The sequence below is a fragment of the Paroedura picta genome, chromosome 3, assembly GCF_049243985.1.
Source record: "Paroedura picta isolate Pp20150507F chromosome 3, Ppicta_v3.0, whole genome shotgun sequence".
In the NCBI taxonomy this organism is placed as follows: Eukaryota; Metazoa; Chordata; class Lepidosauria; order Squamata; family Gekkonidae; genus Paroedura; species Paroedura picta.
In genome coordinates, this window is record NC_135371.1 from 91,016,920 (window position 1) to 91,032,754 (window position 15,835).

Below are 15,835 nucleotides of genomic sequence, written 5' to 3' on the forward strand. Positions count from 1 at the left end.
GGATGGCAGCAAAAAATTATAACCTGTATCAAGTTGAATCTCAGCATTTCTGTACATACACACATTAGTTGATCAAACATTCAAATTTAGTTCCCATTTTTTTCTAGCAATCACATTTCAAAACTATTCTTGCCTTGCCGATGGCAGCCTGATGATGTCAATTCCGCAAATACAAATAGTTGCCAGCTGGGACCCTAAGGTGGGCTGAGGAATCCTGCCTGCTGGGCTGCAAGCTTCCAGGTGTGTATGTGTGAGCATGCTTCTTCAAAGGACCTGCTTCTGGAGGAAAAGGGGACCAGATATCCTGTATTTCTTTGCACACTTACGGAGAGGAGCAGAAGGATCCTGAGCACCTTCAGCAGGGGCCGAGGACCCCTCCATGGCTCCAGCCTGTGGCTCATTCCTCACTAGTTCTCTTTGTGGTGACTGGCCTGTGCTTTCTGTCCTTTGCCTTCTTGGTCTCTTGCCCATGATCCTGGGCAGTGATACCATTGAAGTCCTACCTGCCAACCCTTCTTCGTATCGTGTCACTAATGTCAGACAATTCCACCATGTGCCTGCAGCTCAGTGAGCCCCATGCTGCCACTTGGGGATTAAAGGTGGGTCCCAGCTCTTGAATGACTGTGCCTATACTTCACTGGCCTAAACTATATCCATACTATGCTATAGAAAGTCTAAGCCTATACTCTCAGCAATGCCGCTATATATTTACTATATTAAAGTTATCATCCAACAGTACCTGCTTTATATAATGCACAATAACCCAATCACTTTCCATTTCTTGAAAATACTGTTCCCAACTATAGTCTCTTGCACTAGTATTTGATAACTCATGATTTTGTTGCTTAAAGTTGAGAACTGTTCCACTTGTAGTGAAGGGACACTGTATAAGCACAAGGACGCAGAGTCAGGATGACGTTTAATTGTATTATCTCAACACATACTCCACTGCCAAGCAAGCAAAACAGGAATTGTACAGAGGCCACCGTCACTCCTTGAGAAATGGCAACAAAATTAAATCAGTAAGTTTAAGGCAACTTCTTACCTGGGAAGCCACCTCCTTCTATTGTATCGTAATTATTTTGAACCAGTGATCCATCGCTGGCAGTGGAAGTAGCATCAACTGTTAAGAAAGTCATGTGTTAATATTTTAAAGTGAATTTTAATTTATTGTTTTAATGTGACCTTTTAATGTGTTATTTTGTAAGCCTCCTCAGGCCAATGCTCTAGGAGAAGTGGCATAAAATATACCTAAATAGTAAAGAAAGAAAAGGCTTAAAGTTTCTTATTTACAGGTAAGTTACCATTAGCTGTCAAACTTTGCAGGCTACAAGCAATTTAACATTTTGCTTGATGATAGTAGTACAGAAGATAAAAAACCACAGATACAGTCCCCACTACAGATGTGAAGGAGATTCACAGAGAGTGCTTCTTCTGTGTCTCCATGCTGCCCCCTCTGCCAGCACCACAAGGGAAGTATAGTCATCCCATGACTTTGGTAGCAGCAGAAATCAACTGTACAGGATTGAACAGGCAATGGATCTTTTTCACCCCTTTTTTCCTCATGATCCCCGATGTACCTTTTTGCAAGTATCTAATGGTGACAAAGAGCAGCGCTTTGGGAATCTCCTGCTTCTCTAGAGCAGACAGGGCATGTACCAGGGGAATCGTCATTAGAAATAGAAGACCTCTGCAATATCTTAAGCACAGCCCTGCCTGTGGAGCATTAACCTTTGCAACAATAGCTGCCTCCACAGGTGAGGGAAAATATTGTTTTAACCTCCTTGCATGATTGTTCTCCCAACCTCAAACAGCAAAATACCAATAACTGCTCAAGACAGCTTTTTGCTTAAAATGAGTGATGAGAGAATGTATTTAGTGGCAAAAGACACTTGAAGTAGTAGCTTTTTATATCCCGCTTGCAGATTGATGGCTTACAGTAGCCTTCCCTTCTTCTCCCCACAACAGTCACCTTGTGAGGTAGGTGCAGCTGAGAGAATTCTGAAAGAACTTACCAGTCCAAGAGTACCCAACAGGGTTCATATGAAGGTGTGGGGAGACAAACCTGGTTCTCTAGATCAGAGTCCACCTCTTTTAACCACACACCACTTGCTGGTATCACTCTCTGGTACAGAAACATGCCTCTATTAAGAAGAGTTCTAGTGATAACTAGCTGCTCTTTGGCTTCTGGCCCACGAGGGAACTATAATAATATTACAGATGCAGTGCATACAATTTCTTGCACTTTTAAACAGCACTTCTCACTTCAAAGTCAAATGTTAAGGAGAGGTTACTTACGAACAGCAAAGCAGCTGAAGCAAAACTGAGCATATTAGCAGTCAGGATTTCATCACCCTATCCTACGTTGAAGGCCAAGAAGGGAGGCTTTTTTTTACATCCAGACCCCTTTGAGGAGATGGGTTTAATACACTTAAAATGCAATATTTGTACCAGAAAGCAATCTTGACAGTAGAAGGGGAATGATGATAGTTATAGATAGGTAGATCTAGTATTTTAATAAAATAAAGCACTTTGATGTAGCTTTCCTGCCCTGCTATTTTAATGTATCGGGTCACAGCAAATTTACTCTTTCCTGTTATTGTTGCCTCCTTTTGAAGATTCCCAAGTACCTGTCATTAAATCAGCTTGATTTTGTGTTTCTTGGCTTATATATCAGGATAAACACCTAAAGCAGCATCTACGAATAGTGCTCATCTGTGCCTTGAGGCTGCCTGCTTCAAATGATCTGGTCATTCAGTATCACACAGAAATACTGCAATATTACTTAAATGGCCCCCAAAAACTCACATAGTTTGTTAGCACAAAAACTCCAAGCAGAGAAATATTTAACTTACTAACTTCAAAGCCCATTCTTAAGAACAGGCCTTGAAAGGGTCCCCTCCCGTGGCCCCTGGCCAGGCAGCTTAAGGTGGCTTTTGGCTGCAGCTCACAGCCAGATCAAGTGGGGTGGTCGGGGGCTGGGCAGCTCATTAGCAGAGCCGGGACAGAGCCCCTTAGCGGGCAGTCAGCAGGCCCAGAGGCCCTTGTTAGCAGGCCCAGCGTAGCAGGCCAAGAGGCCCTTGTTAGCAGGCCCTCCACCATGATGCTTTGCCCAGGGCCCTCTCCCCTTACCTGCTGCTGGCTCCAGGCACTGAGGCATTTCTGAGAGCAAGGAGGCTAGAGTCCAGAGACGGAGAGTGGGGACTGCAGGAGTAGGGCCAATCAGGGTGCAGCCAGCTGCATTCTGATTGGCTCTATTCCAACTTGGACAGCTGGACATGTTCCACCCCCCAGGCTGTTTCACAAATATAGAGGAACAACAATGGATAAGGATAAATATAGTCTAAGATGACTATATTTCATTTATGAAGGATATCCCAGGATTTTGTGGAATACATGAATGAGGCAAGACAGCCTCACACTACAGATGAATATAGTGGGTACAAAATGCAATAAAAAGATGTGCTGGATCCAGGCTGCAGTTCCTTCCAACCTCAACAAAGTTGATCCTGGGAATCACAACATTGTGGGAAGTGTCAGTGGAGAACTAGGCTGCAGTGATGAAAAAGAAAGGTGGGAAATAGCTGTTTCTTCCCTCTATTATCAGTGCACATCTACAGACAAAAGAGGTAAGAATCATGATTTTCTTCCTTCCCCTTCCCCATGGCATTCTGTGACCTGAGTAAAACTTCCCTGGAGCTGGAAGTAAAAGTGGGGGAAGATCTGCAATCCTTAGAACCTTGGCTGACAGATCACTGGATCCAACTCGACATACCAGGTTCTTGAAGTCTGTTCCCTGGTGCTTGCTAGAGCTCAGAAGTTTTGTGATGTTACCAGGAAAGTGGTACCTTTCACAGTTGCTGCTCAAAAATATTAGTAAAACATTTCTGGAAAATGACACTGGCAAGTTTTATTTCATTACTATTAAACAAAATTGTTGCAACAATCCAGCAATCTGTCAGTGAGAGGATTAGCAAATACTGATTTTCCCAGCATTCCCTTCCCCCAATTCTTTAATGCAAATGCCTCACCTTCTTGATTTGTTGCTGAATTCTGCATGGTTTGTGATGCAATACTTCCTAGTAGAGTTGTAGGGGGAACTGATGGCCGTGTAGAAGCTGGATTTCCAATGGGAGGAGGTCCTAAAGGAGGTCTAACGGGTGAATATGTTGGTGGATGTACTGGTAGAGGAACAGAACCTGAAAGAAGAACCAGAACTTGAAACCAACATACCGCAATAAAGAGCTTACCTTTGCTTCAGAACCAAAAATGCCAAAATATTTTTATTAATCCATATAAGAGATATTACAGGAGCCCCAAACAAGTTTAAAGAATTTAACCTCACTTCCTGATCAAAAAATACTTCTTTCCACCTGCTTTTAAGAAAGATATTTTGAAGAAAAGGTAAAAGAGTTTGAATACATGAATGTGGTCTCAATGAAGAATTAATACTGGGCAATTTTTTTTAATGGGGCTGACTTAAATTGGGGTAGGAATATGCAAACATATATTAGACTTCCTCAGACAGAATTAAATACCAAACAGAATTAAATGCCAAAACTAATCCATTATGCCATTATACCACATAACTGCTTGACGAAATACAACTGCAGCCCATTCATGCCGCAGGAAACTAATATGATGCTGCAGAAAATTGATATAACTGGGCATGATGGGTAGGAATCAGCATCAAAAGAAGGTAGACTGCAATACAAGTACACTGAATGCTCCAAAGGAAAGACACACTACCACACACTTTCCTATTCACAAAAAACCCCTAGGAATAGGATTGTCTAGTAGTTAATCTGTGTTCTTATTTACAGGAGAAAAGCATTAGTAGCACATATTTTGATATTTAACTATGCTCCGGATCTGTACGTACTTGCTTGCTTCCCCGAAGTAATTGTCTCTCTCCTCCAAAATACTTGGCCAGCCCTAAACTTGTTTTTATATCTGACCTCTCCAGAGATGTCAGAAATGCCTGTTTTATTCCAGGCTCCAGAAATAAAATTGTTTACTGCTTAACTGCTAACCCAGTAAGATAAGAGCCCAGCAAATCATAACTCCATCCTTACATAGTGTCTTTGTTTTAGGAGACTATGGCTCATTGGGAGTGGGGAGAGAAACAGAACATTAATATTGAAGACCTAAAATTTAAAATTAATGGATTACAGAATCCTCTGAATCTAGCCATACAGAAATCTCTGCATTAATGTATATTTGAATGTTGCCAAACAGTTATAAACGGTTAATCATGGCTATTAAAAATATCTTTCTTTCACATTCCATGTTATTCTAAGAGATCTTCAGTCCTCAAAACTGTGGGGAAGAACATGGAAAGCAAGAAAAACTGGGAAAGCTGCATTTTGCAAACAGAGCTCTGCCAATAGATCACAGAAGCCATCTTATGTATTTAGCAAAGTCGGCAGAAATGAAAGCGATGTTAGAAGATTCCATATTCCAAAGTGAAAACAGTCATATAGGACCCCCAACCTTTTTATCACCGGGGACCACTCAACGCTTGACAATTTTACTGAGGCCCGGTTGGGGGTGGGTAGTTTACTCCTCTACTCTCAACCACTGCCCTAACGCTCTCTGATCGCTATGGTAATGTTTAAACATCCCTTCAAAATAAGATACAGACATGCCACAACAATGAACATAAGGAACATTTTATTTTCATGGAAATTTTAACTCATGACAATGACAAATCAATGGGAACCCTGAGCTTGTTTCTCTGCAACGAGATAGTCCCATCTGGGAGTGATGGGAGACAATGACACCCGAAGTGTGTTGTAAAGGGCCGGGGGGGGGATGAAGTAAAGGGCTGGGGGGGGGCAGAAGGCGTCCTTCGCAGCCCACCTCCAATTAGTCGACGGACCACATGTGGTCTGCGGCCCACAGGTTGGGGATCGCTAATATAGGTGACCAAAGCCTTGAATCCAGAAAAGGTTACTACAATATTCAGTTAACTGAACATTCAAAATTCCTCTGAAGTTTAAAGAGGAGTCCACAAATCCAGTAACTTATATTTTGAATAATACATTTTCATGGGGGAAGCAAAATATTTCCCTGAGCAAAAACTAGAGGAATTTGAATCTTTGGTCAGTTAATTAAATGTCAGAGCCAGCCATTATTCTTCTGGATTTAAGTCTACAGCTGTATCATAATGGTTATCTGTACTCTTGGTTATGACATCTCATGTTTTCATACAACTTTATTAATATACATGCAATATTTGTGCTTTATATATTTTCTGCCTGTTCAACATAATTTTAAAATAAGTGTTCTTTATATAGATTAACCAGGAAAAAACCTTTCAGGGAGACAGAACATTTCAAGACTGAGTTCATCCACCCCTTTAGTTTACATCAGTAATATGTTTGAAAATATCAAGCAGGGGAGCTTGATGAGCCTCAGGGGAGGGTGGTTCATAAAAATAATAAATAAATAAATAAAGTGATAAGAGCCTGCAGAGTTTACTCTTTCAAGCTGTGTAATTTCAAAGTATTCATAAGTTTAAAGAGTTGGATTCAAACCGAATGAGTCAAGATAAGGATTCTTTGCCAGTCAAGTTGCAAAATATTTTAGTAGTTACAAGTTTCTTTGCTTACCTGGCTTTGTGTAGCTGTTTTGAACTGGAGGACCTCCAGGAGAAGAAACATAATGATAGCTTGTGGGTAGATTTGTATTCCCTGATGATGACAGCAATGGCTGAGTTGTTGCTGCTGCTGCTGGGTGAGCAAAATGGTTTGCTGGAGAGCCAGTTGTTGGCTGATTCAAAGGAGTCTGCCCATACTGCCAGTTTGAGTGTGCTGGGAAATTAACTCCGGAGGAAAAGCTACCAGGAGAGGTTGACACAGCAGCTGAGTTCTGCAAAGGAGGAGGCATGTGGGCAACAGGTCCAGGTTGTATTGTTGCCAAAGAAGATCCAGTAGGTGGTCTATTTAGAGTCTGCCCAGGTCCCTGATAATTACTAAAAGATGAAACAGGCTGTGAACCACCATAGTTAGGCTGTGAACCACCAAAGTTATATAGTCCAGAAGATGTATGTTGAGGATTCTTTGTGGATGTTTGCTGGGAATACACACCTGGAACCCAAGAATTATATGCTGGTCCATCTGTTGTATGTGATGAATTCATCAATGAGCTTTGTATAGGACCTGCCCGGGGAAAGGTGATAAAAAAATTAACTGAATAAATACCATATAGCAATTTTTTGCCACTGACAAATCATGCTTCAAATACTAAAATGAGTAAATTAATTAGACTGGCAGGTAAAAAGGAATACAAATTCTAATGATGTTAACTTTTGCCAGCCTGATTTAATGCAGTTTAACATGATATTTGCTATAATCCATTCTTCTAACACAGACATTTGAAGTTTATAAAAAGATAGGTCAAGATGGGGTAGCCATGTTAGTCTATCTTGTAGCGGTAGAAAACACCAAGAATCCAGTAACAGCTTAAAGACTAAAAAAATTTGTGGCAGTTTTATGAGTCACTGCTCACATCTTCAGATATCTCCTGAAATGCCACAAATTTTGTTAGCCTTTAAGGTGCTACTAGACTCTTGCTCATTTCTGAAGATTTTAACAGAGCAGGAATGAAACACTACTTATTTTGTTAGTTAAAATGAAGTTTATCTTTGTACAAATCTATTGAACATTAAGAGTATGATTTCACAATAAGAGTTACTCTTTTGAGATTTCACAGTAATTTCTATAGTTAAACCTTTACTAAATAAGTCAAGCAGGCAGCAGAGGATACCCTGTTTTCTTATTTCAAAGTTATTTTAAAAGTACTCAAGAATATTTTTTGAAATTACTCAAGTATTTTATTTTAATAATGAAAAAATTGCTCCATATAATAAATTGTATTGTCAGGAAAGGAGAGATCATTTTAGGGTTGCTAACACCTGTTGAGGTGTGGGGATCTGTTAGGATTTAGACATATCCACGAGTACCTTATAGTATTGGTCCCCAACCTTTTTATTACCGGGGACTGCTCAACGCTTGACAATTTTACTGAGGCCGGGGGGGGGGGGGGGGTTGGCCTTTTGCTGAGGGACGTTGCTGCTGCCACCAGAGCCCCTGCTCCACTTGTTTTCCCTCCAGTGCCTTTTTCTTCATGCAGCCCGCTGGGGGGCACTGCCAGCAGCAGCTGCACAGTGCCACACCGAGGGGGAGCCCCAGCCATGGCAGCTGCTGGAGAGCACCAAAGGTGAGCCGGTGGCAGAATGGCAGGGCAGCCCCCGAGGCAGCAGCAGGGGAGAATGAGGAGGAGCCGTGGCCCAGTACTGACTGGTCCATGGATCGATCTTGGTCCCCAAACCGGGGGTTAGGGACCACTGCCTTATAGTACCCAGAGATATATACAAAACTACACACTGGTCCCAGGGGTGTGGAAGTTATTATTCCTGGTAATAGTCCTTTAAATTACAAAACACTTCACTATGTGGTTAAAACCTAAATAAGGCTTGGCTTGCCAACAACTTTACTTTAAACTTTTACCAGAAGCTAAATCTGTGCCTTAAAGCAATTCCAACTGACTTTGGGATCACTTTCTGTACAGGAATCTTCCCAGCCAGAAGGGAAGAGAAAGAACACTTTTATCAATATACAAACCAACCTCTCCCCCCGCTTGTGATATTTTGCCAGTAGAAATAGTAAGGGGTTCTTTTAGAAAAATGAAATCAGATTTACCATTAATTTCTACTAAAAATATTTTTCAGATCCAGTGACATGGGATCTCAGTTTGATTATATACTTTACTCAGATATAACTTCTGACAGTTTGCTAGGTCGTATTCCCAAATAACTGTGTTCAAGATTGCAGTCATGAACATGTACAATTTATGTATATTAGAAAAAGATTAGATTGAATTTTGCTCTTTATAGTGTTGTCCTTGAGAAGTGTTTGGAAACTTCAATTGGCACAGAATACCACAGCCACATCCAGGTTGTTGACTGGAGTCAGTCATATAGACCAGGGGTAGTCAACCTGTGGTCCTCCAGATGTCCATGGACTACAATTCCCACGAGCACCTGCCAGCGTTTGCTGGCAGGGGCTCATGGGAATTATAGTCCATGAACATCTGGAGGACCACAGGTTGACTACCCCTGTTATAGACGATATCATTCCAGTCTTGGCCCATCTACATTGGCTCCTCAAAGTGGTAGTCTTGACCTTCATAGTCCTATATTGTTTACTTCTTTATGACTCTGCCCAATCACTACTGTCATCTTCAGAGGCCATGCTTCAGGTGCCCCCAGCTTCTTAGATTAGGTGGGTGGCAATCTTGGAGATGACCTTCATGGCCATGGCACCAAAGTTCTGGAACTTTCTCCTTAGGAAGATTCACATGTCCCCTTTTGTTGCTATTTTCTGCCAGTGGCTGAAGGCTTCTTTGCTTCACTTGGTATTCCTTTAATGATCTAACCAATGTTTTATGTTTCACATACGTATTTCCGCTCTGCTTTTAATAGTTTTAATGATATGTTAGGGGGAAGTGATTTTAATAGTTTTAAAATATGATTTTTAAATTTAAATGGTTAGCTGTCTTGGTGGCCCCTGTACAGGCACAACAGCAGTGGTGGTGGAGGGAATACAATAAATATCAAGCCAAACCACTCATCCAGCCAGCCCAGCACTGTCTACTCTGAACACATGGCGTCCTTACCCACAGATCATTCCATGACCTGCTGTTGCTGAAGAACCTTTTACCAGGAGATACCAGGTTCTGAAACTGAACTTTCTGGATGCAAAGCATGTGTTCAAGACTAAATTATGCCCCCTCTCCTTACATAGAAAACTTATGTGAAAAAGCAGACTTTAAACTTCTGTCACAAAAGTGTTGATCTTTAAGGTGCCACAGACCTCCTTTTAGAAAATCTGTCCATCTATTTTGCAATTTCTGACAGGAATAAAAGCTAAGCATTGTTCTTGTCCCACTAACAGAGTTTGTAAAGTTCAAATACTAAACAGCATGCATACTTTACAAAACAAACAAAACCAAAGTGTTACATATTACAGAGCAACATATTAATTTAAGTTTGTTCAAATTTTATGAAACAAATTTCCTGTCCCTGATAATGTATATGCTGTACAGCAGTGGTCTCCAATCTTTTTATCACCGGGGACCAGACGACTGACAATTTTACTGAGGCCCAATTGGGGGGGGGGTAGTCTTTTGCCGAGGGATGTCGCCGCTGCCGCCTGAGCCACTGCTCCACTTGCTTTCCTGTAGGAGCCCTGATTTCCCCTGATTTCCCGCTGCCCGCTGGGGGGCACTGCCAGCAGCAGCTGTGCAGTGCCACGCCGAGGGGGAGCCCCAGCCATGGCGGCCACCAGAGAGCACCAAAGGTGAGCTGGCGGCAGAGTGGCAGGGCAGCCCGAGGCAGCAGCCAGGGAGGATGAAGAGAAGCCACGGACCGGTACCAAGTGATCTACGGACCTATATCGGTCCCTGGACTGGGGATTGGGGACCACTTCATTTTATGTGATAATTAATTTAGAGAAGACTGAAGACAGCAAGTTTAATTTTTTAAGTTTAAAGGTTTCTTATTTCACATATGCATACAAGAAAGGAAAGAAGTCTCTTACAAAAGTTTACAGTAATCATCAAATAGTCAACCAAGAAGGGTGAAATACAAGAATAAATTTATTACCATCATATTTTTGTTGACATTTAGAATAAGGTCTAATTAATATAGGGATATAGATAATTTTGTGTTCAATTTGTGCCTGCAAGGTAGCTAACAAACCTGACTACAATTTGTGGGTCTCTGGTTATGGGTCTCTCAGTATGGTATTAGGCTGATTACAATTTGGAAAAGAACAGATCTTGGGATTTGTAAAGCACCGATTAGAACTCATGCAGATAACTGTGAACATCCAATTAGAGTGAGTACCGACCATTGAACCAATGTTGAAATATGCAAGACAATGCTTTAAATACAGAACAATATCTAGGAGCACATTATGTCAAAGTACTCCTGACACTGCCCCCTTTGCTTTAATAACATCAAGCCGGAAGATTGAAAAACAGCTAAGATGAAGCTGTATGCTAATGATCTCGAATCTGTTTCCTGATGCCATCCTGCTTCTTCCCCAACACAAAGTTCTACCTTTCTTCCTGGTTGACTCTACAAAGAACACACATTTCAGGGAACCTCCCAACATTTTGTGATTGGGCCCAGGTTCCATGACAATTTCAGCATTTCAACACCCACTAGCTGTTCTAAAAATGCCCCCAGGTTGTGGACTTCTGCTATCTGACAATAGAACAATAGAATATATGACAACAGAATACCATCAATTGCTCTTGAAATGCCTTGAAAGAGTACTTCTGAGCAGTGTTTCCTCTAAGCTATGCACATGAGAGGTTGCTTGTTAGCACAGGAAGACCTGCTTAGCAGCAATCTGGAACTGTGCAGGGTCTCACACTGCCCATTGCCCATTTTAAGATTACAGCAGTTATATTCTGCTTAGGATGTGAACTGCTTCACTAGAAAGAGAAAAAACATTAGAGGGAACATTGCTTCTGAGGTCCTTTTCATTTTGATATTGGTACTTTTTTGACTCAGTTGAAGAAGAGTTAATAGGGGCATATATAGAGAAGAAGAAGAATCTGAAACATTTAAAAATGGAAAGCATCAAACATCTAGATTACCTCAGGTGTTTGGGACTCCTCTGGGTAACGAAAAGCAGGATAAAAAAAAAGCCCAGCTCTCCTTCTATATTTTTAAGCGCTTAATTTAGGCTAGGTTGCCTATTTTTTCTTATTTCATTTGAATTGCTAAATTCATACATTTAAAAGTGTACATTTTAAACAACAGCGTTTTCTTGATCCAGCTGGCAAACTATTTCTTTGTGCATTGTTCTATTTCAACTGCCGTTCAGAATAATGGCTCTCATCTTGTATAAGTCACTTACAATGCTGGTGAAACATAAATTACAGTCAATGGCCTGCACTATTAAAGCTAATATTAAGACCCTCTCAAAAACAAAGTAGTAAGTTCTGTTTTATAAAGCTTCAGTATTTTAAGATTGCCAATGTATTATTTGCAGGTATTCTAAATTTAAGAACACACAATGGCAAGATCTTCCCACTGCCACAAATTATACTACTACATGTACAAAACCAAATGGTGACTGAGGCTTATTCTAAAGCTGACCATTGGAACTAAATGATATTCTAAATACTACTATTTTTCTCATTCACCCCCATGTCAGGATGTTTTTCAAAGGAGATTTCATAAATTTGTTTAGAATAATCATGACACATTCTATTCAACTGTTATAAGCCAACAAACACTAAGAACAAGATTGCCCTGTATGCATCTGGTACCATGATAAACTGAGTTTGTAGTGCTCCACCCCTTCATAAATCCTTATACAGATTCAGCAGAGCAGAACTCTGTACCTTTTCTCCTAGACCGTGGTCCTATTCCTGTGAAGTCAGTGATGAAATTTCTCATTCCCAATATTTCTTCCTGATACACTGAATGCTTTTGAAAAGCACTTAGAATATGTTTCTATCAGTACCCATCCAACCTCATACAGGTGAAAGGGACCAGGTTTAAAGACTGCTTACTAAATCTGTTGCACCCTGAAAGATCTGTGGGTGTACACGTGGGTGAAAGGGCATAGTTCATATAGTTCTCCACCTAGTCTCCGGTGACAGCTTCAGTTGCACAGTGATGAAAGCAAAATGAAGCAATCCGATAGATAAGAGAACTTAAGTGAAACATATCTAAACTCTCATACCAGTGGCCTTTGGTCATTATTACTAGAGCCGCTGGCCCTCTAACAAGCACTTTAAGCATAAGTACTGCTGTGGGGTATTTACCGTGCAATCCTAAATACACTTTCCTAAGAGTAAGTCTCATTAGACAGAGTGGAATAGGATTCTGTGTAGTATTACTTAGGATGGCACTGTTAATCAAGCAGAGCCCCTCACCATAAGCATTCCATTGACTACACACCTCTAAGACATACTTTACAAGGTGACATTTTGTTATTACTACAGCTCCTATATTTATTCCTGGAATATTATATCAATGCCATGCCAAGATAAAACAGAGGGGTTGAGGCAAGCACCTACCTTTAGGGCTTTCTGACAAAATATAGTTTATACACCACCTGAGCTGCTAGGGAGGGCAGCATATAAATAAAACAAATAAATAGAACAGGGTGAATGGACTCTGGCTGCAACCTCTTTAATTATGTGTTTTGCTCAGGTTTCAAATTATGCATTTTAATAATTAGTTTACTAGATGATTGTTTTGCACTGTATCCACAGTTGTCACTTACCTTAGGTCCTCAATGTGGCAGGACAACACCAGGATAACTCTTTGTGTTGTCCATAAAGAAATATCAAGGGCATTAAGCTTACTACTACAGCCCTCCTCACATTAGCCCACAAACCCAACCTAAAGCCCACCTGAATGCACATTACCTCAGTCCATTCCTGTACCTACAGAACGGTGGATAAAAGAATTCACAGACGAAGTTCATGTACCAACAGAGGGGGGAACACTCCCCATACTAGTTTCTAGTCCAGGGTCTCCGATTCGAAGTCCAGTCTAGAAACTAGATAAACCAGGCCTCGAAATCTCAGACGTCGAGCGGAGCCTGGAAATCCCGTGGCCAGGGACAGATTTACTCGTAGCCACACACAGCCCATTGGCAGACGAGAGAGAGCCTGTCAACGGGTGCGAGCGAGAGCAACCTTCCTGTCTTCGCTGACGCGGTCCCTTTGACACGCTGTCCCACCCGGGCAGTTCCACCGGGCCCGGCCAAGCCAGAAGCGGAGGCGCCCTCGGAGACTTCGCGCAGCACGCCCCTTACCGCCCCCTTCCAGCCCGAGCCAGGCGCGGCCAGGCCGCACTCACCGTTGCTGTAGAGCTGCGGCTGCTCAGCCCCATTCCGGCTGCCGTACGCGGGTCGCCCCGGCTGAGCCATGGCGGCAGCAGGGAAGTCTGTGCCCGTGACTACAGGCCCGGCCCCAGCACCCAGCCCAGCGGCAGGCAGGCAGAGAGGGAGGGACGGGGCCCCGGGAGGCGTTCACGCTCACACCGGAAGAGACCGGACCAAGCCGCGCAAGCGCATTCCGTACACGTGGCATTTCCGGGACTGAGGTTTCTGCGGCGGTGGGCGTAGCGCCTGCCTGCCAGCTGCAGGCCTTCTTGGCGATCACTTAAAGGGACGGCAGGAGACGATGCTCGCTCTTGTTTTGCTTGGTAAATGCAGCTCTGGGCCTTCCCGGTCAGCTTTCCCAGTATTCGAATCCGGGTCAGCGAGACTTTGGAATGTCAAGTCTAGCTAGCCCTAGAGAACGTTTGGGGTAATAGCAAACTAATAAGAGTGTCATTGAGAATGTGCAGACTGAGTTTTCTTCACTTCCGAACAGCGACCAGCAACCTCCCCCCCCCACCTTGGAATTAGGCTTGTACTTAAAATGTATTGTGTTTAAGACCTACTTAAACGGCTTGCACCCCTTCTTACTCTGGATTTTAGAAACTAAGCTCTGACAGCAGAAGCAGTTCTTCAAAACAGTAACGGAAAAATCTGATTTACTGATTTATTTACAAGGCTGTATTAAAAGAAAAAAATCATCATGGGGGATTGGAATGCTAGAATAGGAAGCCAAAAGATAACCGGGATAACAGGCAAGTTTGGCCTTGGAGTACAAAATGAAGCAGGGCACAGGCTGGTAGAATTTTGTCAAGAGAATACAATGGTCATAGCAAACACTCTTTTCCCAAGAGACGACTCTACACATGGACAACACTGGACGGTCAACACAGAAATCAGATTGACTATGTGCTCTGCAGCCAAAGATAGAGAAGTTCTATACAGTCAGTAAAAACAAGACCAGGAGCTGATTGTGTTTCAGATTATCAGCTTCTTGTTGCAAAATTTATGCTTAAATTGAAGAAAGTAGGGAAAAGCACTAGGCCACTCAGGTATGAACTAAATCATATCCCCAACGAATATACAGTAGAGGTGACAAATAGATTTCAGGAATTAGATCTGATAGAGTGCCTGAAGAACTATGGATGGAGGTTCACAACATTGTACAAGAGGTAGCAACTAAAACCATTCCAAAGAAAAAGAAATGCAAGAAATCAAAATGGCTTTCTGAGGAAGCTTTACAAATAGCTAAGGAGAGAAGGGAAGTGAAAGGCAAGGGAGAAAGAGAAAGATACACCCAATTGAATGCAGAACTCCAGAGAAAACCTAGAAGAGATAAGAATGCCTTCTTAAATGAACAGTGCAAACAAATAGAAGAAAACAATAGAATGGGGAGGACCAGAGATCTTTTCAAGAAAATTGGAGATATGAAGAGAACGTTTCATGCAAAGATGGGTATGACGAGGGACCAAAATGGTAGGGACCTCACAGAAGCAGAAGGTATTTTAAAAAGGTGGCAAAATTATACAGAAGAACTATACAAGAGCGAGCTTAACATCCCTGATAACCACAATGGGGTAACAGTGAGAACCGAGCATGGAATCACTGATTGGTTCAAAATTGAGAAAGGAGTTTGGCAAGGCTGTATACTGTCACCTTGACTATTTAACTTGTATGCGGAGCACATCATGAGAAAGGCGGGATTAGAGGAGTCACAAATTGGGATCAAGATTGCACGGAGAAATATCAACAACCTCAGATATGCAGATGATACCACTCTTAACGGCAGAACGTGAAGAGGAACTAAAGAGCCTGTTGATGTGGGTGAAGGAGGAGTGCAAAAGTTGGCTTTAAACTCAACATCAAGAAAACGAAGATTATGGCATCCAGACCTCTCAATTAGTTGCAAATAGATG

General features: G+C 42.0%; 1 protein-coding gene across 2 annotated transcripts in view; it reads right to left on the reverse strand.

Moving 5' to 3' along the window:
• Positions 1–14,130, reverse strand: part of SEC24A (SEC24 homolog A, COPII component) — a 47,896-nt gene extending 33,766 nt beyond the window's left edge. The window contains exons 1-4 of one of the 2 annotated variants that reach the window (XM_077326814.1): positions 13,898–14,130; positions 6,615–7,163; positions 4,032–4,199; positions 1,046–1,123 (exon numbers count right to left, since the gene is read on the reverse strand). In XM_077326814.1, coding sequence (XP_077182929.1) covers positions 1,046–1,123; positions 4,032–4,199; positions 6,615–7,163; positions 13,898–13,967 — 865 coding nt within the window. In that variant the 5' untranslated portion in view covers positions 13,968–14,130. Of the gene's footprint in view, positions 1–1,045; positions 1,124–4,031; positions 4,200–6,614; positions 7,164–13,461; positions 13,482–13,897 lie in introns of those variants that run through there. The other variant, XM_077326815.1, reaches the window with a different exon arrangement.
• Positions 14,131–15,835: the final 1,705 nt, after the last annotated feature.